At 32.3% G+C, this 9,580-nt stretch overlaps 1 protein-coding gene and 1 long non-coding RNA gene across 3 annotated transcripts in view; one reads left to right on the forward strand and one right to left on the reverse strand.

Moving 5' to 3' along the window:
* Nucleotides 1-9,524, forward strand: part of LOC127843594 (lipoxygenase homology domain-containing protein 1-like) — a 220,772-nt gene extending 211,248 nt beyond the window's left edge. For both annotated transcript variants that reach the window (XM_052373278.1, XM_052373283.1), the window contains 6 exons: nucleotides 592-765; nucleotides 1,153-1,291; nucleotides 1,830-1,997; nucleotides 4,005-4,117; nucleotides 4,822-5,013; nucleotides 5,551-9,524. In XM_052373278.1, the coding sequence (XP_052229238.1) occupies nucleotides 592-765; nucleotides 1,153-1,291; nucleotides 1,830-1,997; nucleotides 4,005-4,117; nucleotides 4,822-5,013; nucleotides 5,551-5,735 (971 nt within the window). In that variant the 3' untranslated portion in view covers nucleotides 5,736-9,524. The remainder of the gene's footprint in view (nucleotides 1-591; nucleotides 766-1,152; nucleotides 1,292-1,829; nucleotides 1,998-4,004; nucleotides 4,118-4,821; nucleotides 5,014-5,550) is intronic.
* Nucleotides 1,289-2,938, reverse strand: LOC127844223 (uncharacterized). The gene is made up of 2 exons (XR_008032632.1): nucleotides 2,338-2,938; nucleotides 1,289-1,981 (listed from the first exon to the last, which is right to left on the reverse strand). It is a non-coding gene; the product is annotated as an uncharacterized LOC127844223 (long non-coding RNA).
* Nucleotides 9,525-9,580: the final 56 nt, after the last annotated feature.

The raw sequence follows: 9,580 nt of genomic DNA on the forward strand, positions 1-9,580 counted from the left end.
GACTTTATCACTATAAAATATAATTACGTTATGTGACAAGCATACCCTTCCGTCCACTATTTCATTGTCAACCCAGTTTGCAGTTTTGTATGAGTGAGGTTTGATGCTCGTATCCATATTTTAGAGCATGCACCATTTTCTCCTGTTTAAATTGATATATAATTGTATTGAAAGCTTTGATCAAATAATAAGACATGATAATCCAACTGTGCTGTGAAAAGAATATTTTCAATGCATGAAGATGTTTTTGAAATGCTATAACCCCAGTGGCTATATTTAATACATTTAGATGTTTTTGAAATGCTTAAACCCCTGTTGCTTCCAGAATGTGAGGCCAGTTTTGCTTTTTTTAAACACAAGCACAATTTGTTGTCGACCTCATCCTAGATAATCATATGCTTCTCTCAAGTTGTTGTTAAAATATATGATCAGCTTAATTTTAACCTATTCTAAAGCAATAATTGGAAACAAACAAAATACATATAAAATATCTCAAATAGACAACCTCATATATTTAGGTTTCAATGCTTTTTTTATAGTAAATTTAGTAAAAATAATGATATGAATATAATAAAGCTTTTCTCAATTCAGGTTTAGGTGCAGCCTGGCATCTGGCTTATATTGAAGTGGAGGACATAGGAACCAGAAAGTCATACAACTTCCAATGTAACAAGTGGCTCTCCAAGTCCGAGGATGACAAGCAGATCCTCCGAGAGCTCACGTGTGCCTCCTCAGCCAAGGGAAGCAACTCTTCTGACTCGATAAGTATGTATTCAAATTGGCACATCTCTTACTATAATAATGTTTTCTAACTGCCAAAAATCTTTTGATTCAATAAGCATGTCTTTAAGTGGCAGCAATGCTCAATATATGTGTTTGACGTGTGCTAACTTGTTAAACAAAATTAAGAATATATGTAATATGCCAAAACAGACTGCGCTAACTCAATAACTATTCAAAACTATTAATTCCTAAAATAACCATTTAAATAAACATTATTTGCATATGACCATTACATATGCAGAGTTAAAGTCCTACTTTGTATTTAAGGATAAACTCAATTTCAGCCACCTATGTCGAACTTAATTTTCAGTAAGATTTTTGAAAACAGTTGGTAACAGAATAATCTATTAAAGTCTTGTAACCTTATAGCTTACGACATAGAAGTCAAAACATCCGACAAGAAGGAAGGAGGGACAATTCATAATGGCTGGATTATCCTTGAGGGCGATAAGAAAACATCAAAAGTCTTCAAATTGGAAAACAGTGCTGCTAACAAAATACTACGCAAGTATGTATATTCTATAACTGTCTAAGTTAGCATAAATTCAAACATAACTTTATTTTTAAACATGGCATTCTCAATAAATCTTTTCATAGCTGTAATTCTTCCTGAAAAGGAAGAGCCTAAATAAAATGATTAACAATAATACAAAGTTTGAATATGAATCAAAAATGAAGGCCAACTGTTTTTAATAAAGCTGTTGTTAATTGATGTATTTACCAACATTTTTTGAAAACTTAAATGTATTTTTTAAACAAAAACTGACTTTGTTAATAGAAAATATATATACTATACACACAGGAAAATAAATGTATGGGCTGAAATCACAACTTTAGTTCCTCTCTTTCATCATTACTAAAAAATTACACAAAACCATTGAGCATGTCTACAAAGCTTCTGGCTAACATGTCCAAGTACTAAATAAGAACGTATGCAGATATTTGTAGTCAAATATTCCATTGAATGAAATAGTTTATATTTGAGTATAGATATTCAGGTGTTTAAAATGCAATCCTGACTGATAACAATCTGTTTGTATTTTCAGGGGCAATGTGGATAACTTCCAGTTTGCGTCCCCAGCCCTTGGTGACATTGAGGCCTGCATCGTGGGGGCCTATGAGAGAGAGGACAACCCCCTTGGAGCCACAGAGGGAAGAAAGGCTGAGTGGCACTGCTTTGAAATCTCCGTCACCGACCCTGTAAAGGGAAAAAAGTGAGCATGGAGTTTACACAGTCGTTGATTTATCAACTCTTTTGGGGTTTTCATTAAGACCCTCATGGAAGAGTTTTTATAACCCAGTTATTTTGACCAAATATTTATCAACATGGGAAGTTTTTTTTTAAGCTTTAGTTGAAATAAACTAACATTTCTCTCATACTTTTTGAAAACAAATTTACCTTGAAAACTTATTTAAGTCCTTGTGGGAACAATCATGTTTTTAGCCCATCTTGTAAACATCTTATGACACATTTACATTTTCAAACATGATTATTTAAAACCAATTTCTATGTTAACCTGAAACCTAAGTTCTGTAGTTGTTTTTATTACATACCTTACCATAGGCAGTAATGAAGTTGCAATGATATTTTTCTGGATGGGATGGGACTACAATCAATATCACGCGCCGTCCCTCAGTGCTGAATGATTTAGCAGACTGATGTGTTTTTTAGCTCGGCGTTTTCGGAGAAAACCCGAGGTATTGTCATAGCCAGCTCGCTGTCTGACGTTCGTGTCGTGCTAAAACCTTAACATTGGCTTTAAAATCAAAGTGCTTCCACCTACAACTTTGAAACTTCATAATTATGTAGATGCACCTTGATGAGTTCTACACGCCACACCCATTTTGGGGTCACTAGGTCAAAGGTCAAGGTCACTGTGACCTGTAAAAAAAATAATCTGACAAGCTTTCATTTATTTAAAACTGCACCCGTAGCTGAGCGTGGCACCCGTTATGCGGTGCTCTTGTTTTATTATATGGCCAAATTCATGCAATTTATTACACAATGTATGCAAAATCTATTGTTTATAATTTACTCAAATTTTTGTGTTATATGTAACAATAGTATGAGACAAAACTGCATTTTAAACTTGCTTAGTAATATATTTATATATTTCTTACCCAATATCAATGAAAGCTACATGCACAGAGGATATCCAATTATATTTTAAAAAAAATTGCATAATTTTCAAATACAAATATTGTTCAAAAACTTTCAATTAAAAGATTAATTGTTCAGGTGTGTAATAACAAGGCTATGGAATGTCATGAGAAGTAAAGGCAACCTTCAGTGGCATTTTCCTGGAGCCATTACCTTATAATTATGTAATAACTTATTATATTCTTGTTATACTGTCCTTCAATTTAAAGGGACATTTTTAAGGTGTGTCATTAAAATTCCTACAAATGTAAGATTTAAATGTTAGAACTTAAAGAGCTTCATTGTAGTAACAAGAATAGCATTAAAATAGCAACTTAAAACAAGAGCTGTGTTTGTGAAACACAATGCCCCCTACTGCGCCGCTTTGAAGCCATATATTTGACTTTCGACCTTGAAGGATGACCTTAACCTTTCACCACTCAAAATGTGCAGTTTCATGAGATGCACATGCATGCCAAATATCAAGTTGCTATCTTCAATATTGCAAAAGTTATGACCAAGGTTAAAGTTTTGTGAAAGACACACAAACATGCACATACAATGACAGACAGATAGGCCAAAAACAATATACCCCCGATCGTTCGATCCAGGATCATAAAAAATAGTTTGTCCCCATGAGAGGTGGAACCAGTGTCCTTAGGATTAATAGACTATATTTGTAACCACCCAGCTGTCCTGACCCTCCTTAATACTGTTATGTTATATACTATATATATGTGAATTATTTTTTTGATACAAAATTGAGCAAAAAAACAGAACCATTCCAAATTATTCAGTCATTTTGCGTTTATTACACTTTATAATTTTATCAATTTGAAATGATCATTTTTCACAAACGAAATGGTATTTTGCTTATGAGTCTAAGCAATTAGAGTCATTTAGCTCTCTTATGTACAGATTTTTACAAATCTAGGACAAAATGTTGGACAAACTGTAATTTTGAAAATCCATGAACAAGTGCTTTGAATAACATATTGATCATTAACGTTTATTAAAACTACTGTGCCCAGGCAAATAGTAACGTGCCCAGGCAAATAGTACCGTGTTTTATGGTTTTTAGGTATGTGTTTCCATGCAAGGACTGGATCCCTGTCAGTGAGCGGCTCAACAAGCGTACAGGCAAGAGACTGCAGGCGAAAAAAGTGGAGGAAAGTCAGACGGCAGTCATCAGAAGTAAGTATCTGCGTGTTGGCGACGATATTTCCTGCAAAAAAATTACCTCTGCTGCACAACATTACAAAAAGTCAATTTAAGGTTTAATTAAATTTACTTAAGCAATGAACATTAAGTTACAATCATTCTCATTGGTCAAAATTTGAATTGAGGATAAGTTTGAGAATAAAAGTGTTCAAAGTCGGGTGGCCTGTGTACCAATGTACCATTGCATTTCATCCAGCAGAAAGAAGCAAGTGTTTTTCATAGAATTTTCAGAAGAGAGATTTTCTAGCAGAGATGAAAAAGCTGGTTGTCAATGTGAATTGGATTAATACAAGGATTGACATGTCTTATTGGCGCCTACTTAAGAATACTTATTGTTATTGCAAATGATGAATATCAGGTGATTGTGTAGAAGGTTAATGTTATCAAATGTTATTGATCATGATACTGTTCATAGTAATTATGATGATAATCAATTAATAATAAACATCGTTTGGATTTTGCTGTGTAAATTAAGGTTGTAAGCTTTGAAATTTCTCAATAAATTCCTAAATTAAAAAGGTGGCATTGTTAAATTAAACATAAAATATACCATAATAGTTGCAGTAAATTGTGTATTTTTTTATATTTCACTATAAAACAACAAAATAAAATCTATATTTCAACTTCTCTCAATATCTTCACCTATTTAAAGAACTATTATATATTAACAATTTCAGACCTAGCGCCTGTGAAGTACGAACTGGTTGTTTACACTGGAGACAAGTTTGGTGCGGGTACGAACGCCAATGTGTTTGTAACGCTGTATGGAGAATACGGGAATACCGGCAAACGGGCACTTACACAAACCCTTCGAGACTTGTTCGAGAGAAAGCAGATTGACAAGTTCACCATAGAGGCCGTAGATTTGGGTATGAAAAGTTATCATTTAAATAGTTAGAGATACTTTTTTGTAAGGTTGTTGGGCAGTGATATATGTTTGTCCAATCCATGAAACTATGTTTGTATGTCTTTAAACAGTTTTTGTCTTTTGAAGTATTTCCTCAGACTTTCTATTTTTGCTTGATTAACATAATTATTTTTCCACTTCATAGTGTTTGACATAATTTTTATATTGACCATTTTCAAGTTGACTTTCTGGTAGCCATACAACATGTTTAGGGAAATCATGATCTCTATGACTTTTGTCCCAAAGGTGATACTCAAGTTGAGCAGTTGTCAGTTTGCAAACCAAGAATAGCTTCATTTACACGTTACCTGGCCACCACATTATGACTTTAAAAAATTTGTTCTATAGCATCCCCATGTTTCTGGTTTTTGTAATTTCAATCCTAACCATTTATTCCTCAAATTATTCCTTTATATGCCATTCCTCAAATCAAGGGCAGCAAGAATTTTAGGCATTTTTAGCGTTAATCCCCTAACCCATGTTCCCTCAACCATTGCAGGCCCTCTGGAGAAGCTACATGTGGAGCATGACAACAGCGGCTGGCGCCCCAAGTGGTACCTTGAGAAGATCGAGGTGGTCAACCTGAGCACAAACACCACCACCCTGTTCCCATGTGAGAAGTGGCTGGACAAGGACAGTGGCGATGGACAGATTGAACGAGACCTCTACCCACAAGATTCCTAACCATTTACAATTAATATACAAACTTTGATGTGTTTGCAGTCCCTTAGAAAATCAATGAAATTTAAGACCTTTCTTACTAGATTAAAGTTTTCAAGCCTTCATTCACAAACCCATTTATACTGATGAGCAGCAAACAGCATATAATCTGATCAGACGGTGTGTTACCCGCAGGCTGTTCTCGCTTTATGCTTGTTGCATAAAGCAATTTTCATATTGCTTCTGTGGGGGAAAGGATTGAAGGGACCTTTTCACATGTTGATAAATTGACAAAATTGAAAAAGAAATGTTTCAGATAGGCACGTTTATGTTGAAGTTATGTTTTTTTGCAAGGAAACAGTAATGCTCATCCTTTACCATGCTCTAAAATATACATTTTATGTATCTTTTGACGATTTGAAAACCTGGAAATGAAAAGGCGTTGTTATAGTTATATTTTGAGACATTACGAGGATTGCTGATATAAAGTACAAAATACCCGTAGTTTTATGTCAGCACACATGGCTGAGTGGTTTAAGTGTTAGACTTTCACTCTAAGGATCAGTGGTTCGAGCCCAGATGCAATTTAATATTTACTCTTTCTTTAATTGTATTTTTGTTGCATAGTGGAGATTTTATGTTTCGATGTTTACATTTATCAATTAAAAGCATTTAATGAAAAACTTCAAAACATGCCAAAATCAGTGAAAAGGTCCCTTCAATAATATTAGGTTAAAAGAAGTGTGTAAACAAAGATGCTCCCAGATAAAGACATATTGAGGCATTGTTCAGCAACAGGAGTCATGATTTTTATGGTTTTAAATCATGATATAGGAATGAAGGAATATTGTTCCGGTAGCCATTACAGTTTGCTAAATACTATGACATGTGGTCATTTTGACAAGCTCTGGTTTATTATGGATATAGGAAGTTATGCTTAAAATATAAATAATCAGATATAATAGAATGTAGCCCCTACCCCGGATATTAAACTTGATGCTCATTAGGAAGTTGTGTCTTGACTTCAAAGATTGCATGTTTTTGTTTTGGATGAATTGTGCCACTCTAAAATGCATTTGTGATCTCTAGTTTCCTATAATGAAAGAAATGAGATGCCTTAGGATAAAAAACTAGTTAATTACTTATGTAAAGAAATCATGGATTCGGATGCCAAATATTTATTTTTAATTGTAAAATGAACATTAAAATATATACATTTGCCATATGATATTTAATATGACAGGATCCAATAATATTCATTACTGAATTACACTGCATGCAGTGAGAAATTTAGGACGATACTTTCAATTCACAAGAACTTCCATGATCAATAATACTCCAAATTAAAGTCATGCAGTTCATAATACTCAGTTTTTATGTCTTCTTTACTCTTCCAATGTTTGCTTTTTCTTTCCTTAAGTCATCTATCAAAACATGTTTGTGGTTGGGATTTAATTCTGTCTCTCATTGTAAGTTTGCCGCAAGTATCACTTGTTCAGTTCTGACAATAAGAATCGGATCTAAAAATATTTTACCAAGGTTTCAAATTTTCTACAGTGAGAACATTGTAATTGTTGCCTTTGCTTAGTTCATCAGTTTATTTCTGTTGTACAATTTCCCAGTTTTATGCCAGCAAAACTTTTAGCAATCTTGTATTTATTATACAAAGAACTTGGCAAATGGTATGCAAAATGTAATCGAAAGGCTATACAAGTCTAGTTGTGTGTTGGGTACAAAATGAATGCATTTCGTCATCTTCTCAGTTATGTAACACACACATACTTTTAACAAAATAACTTTTTAAAAATAGTTTATAGCTTAGATAGTTGTTTAGAACTTAAGTATATATATTATACACAAATGTGCTATTGATAATTACACATATTTATTGTTTTATTTATCCTAATGATATCCCAGAATTTGTATTATTTTGTCTGAAAGCAAAGCACGCTAGTATCAATTGTTTTATAGGAAGTTTCTTTTTCAATTTGAATGTTTGGAACCACGGATTAAATGAGTTTTAATGTTTTACAAATAACTGTGGCTTTTAAATTGAACTGAACTCAATGCCTAGAACAAAGGCATTCATTCAGAACACAAGTGTGATTAATATGTAAGGGGTTGTTCTACATGTAAATACAAACAAGAATGTTATGTGCAGCTAGCCATCATGTTACTTAATTATTAAAATTCTGGTTCCGTATTAGTTGACAATTCCATTAAACATTTTTTGCTTACTTGCTTTTTTTATATTAATTACCTGCATTATTATTTCAATCATTATTTTGTTCAATGACGCAAACTGTTTATTTTTTGACAATTTGCCAGAAAAAAGTATAAATTAAGGCAGACTTTTATTTATTTATGTTTATCTCTGATTATTTTGTTCTGCCTAACTTTGCATTTGCACCCATTTTACGGGCATTAAAGGAATTTGCAGAGAGATATTTATGATTTGATGCTGAATGTTTGTGAATGTATTCAGGCAACATGCCATAATTGCGGAAAAATTCAACATCTAAAAAAAAAGCATTTTCTAGCTGAACTTTTGTAGAATGCTAATAGCTTGATACAACCATGTATTTTATTAATATTGCACAATTAAATCAAACAATTACTGATATATATGTATTCAGGCATTGAAATAACCTTATATGTGGATTATATTTCATGTTAATTTGCATGTTTTACAGATAGATGTATTTCTCATGTACAAGTTATTTTAACAAGAATAGTCATGATTGTGTTTTTCTTGTTGTATATAGTTTTATTAATTTTGTTTAAAGCAAGCTTCAACAGAATGATGTACTTCAATCTGCTGCATGTTCTATGATTTGTTATTATTAAACAATTTATCCATTATTTTTTGTATTATCATTCATTGCCTTTAATATACGGTAGATGGGGAAATAAGAAATATTTTTTAACTGTGATTTCTTATGATTTGTGTAAATTGTGTTTACTTTTGTTACAAATCTACAACATTATTATGTATTGAGCTGCCCTAACTACAATAATTATTTTGACTTAATTAATATTTTATTTTACCAAGAAAATATACAAACACACACACACACACACACACACCTCAAATGCAGTTCACTGGTATCATTCTAGATTGCCTGACAGTGTTTCAGAGGACAATCTTAACCAATTCTGTGATATATGTATTTATTTATTAGGTAATTCTACAGATCTTGTAGTACATAAACATTTAGTACAAAAATAAGTTATTGTTTATTGATATTCCTTTTCTATGTATGCACATACATATCTTTGTTTTATATATTTATATCATGACACACCAGGTTTTATATTTATGAAGTGTCGTACCAGTGGATATAAATCATTTAAATGTGCATGTTAACCAGCACATGATGATGACAGATAAAATGTCTTTATATATTTTTTATTTATTATAGTATTTGCATTTTTAACTATAACAGCCTTTAATGAATGCCTTAACTACATTCCTAGCAAAGCATCCTCTATATCCCAGCTGTGAAGTTCATGAAGATGTATACATGTACAAATAGGCTCAATCATCCCATTTCTTGATTTGATATTAATATTTTTATAACATAATATATATTTGCCAATCTAATTTTACTGTGATTTAACAACTAGACATGACATTTATATTTAAACTATTATAGACAAGACCTTTTAAGATGTATAACATTGACTTATCAATTGCATGAAGATATACATATTTATTATAAATATAGTAGAATGTTTCTCTTGTGATTTTTATTTTAACATTCAGCAAGCAACTGTCATTCTTTTACCTTAATAAATAATTGTAGAAACTCAGCCATGTTCTGTCTCTCATTACTCCAAACGAGTTATTGTATAAACTGCATGTTTTC

Source organism: Dreissena polymorpha, chromosome 1 (assembly GCF_020536995.1).
Source record: "Dreissena polymorpha isolate Duluth1 chromosome 1, UMN_Dpol_1.0, whole genome shotgun sequence".
NCBI classification, from domain to species: domain Eukaryota; kingdom Metazoa; phylum Mollusca; class Bivalvia; order Myida; family Dreissenidae; genus Dreissena; species Dreissena polymorpha.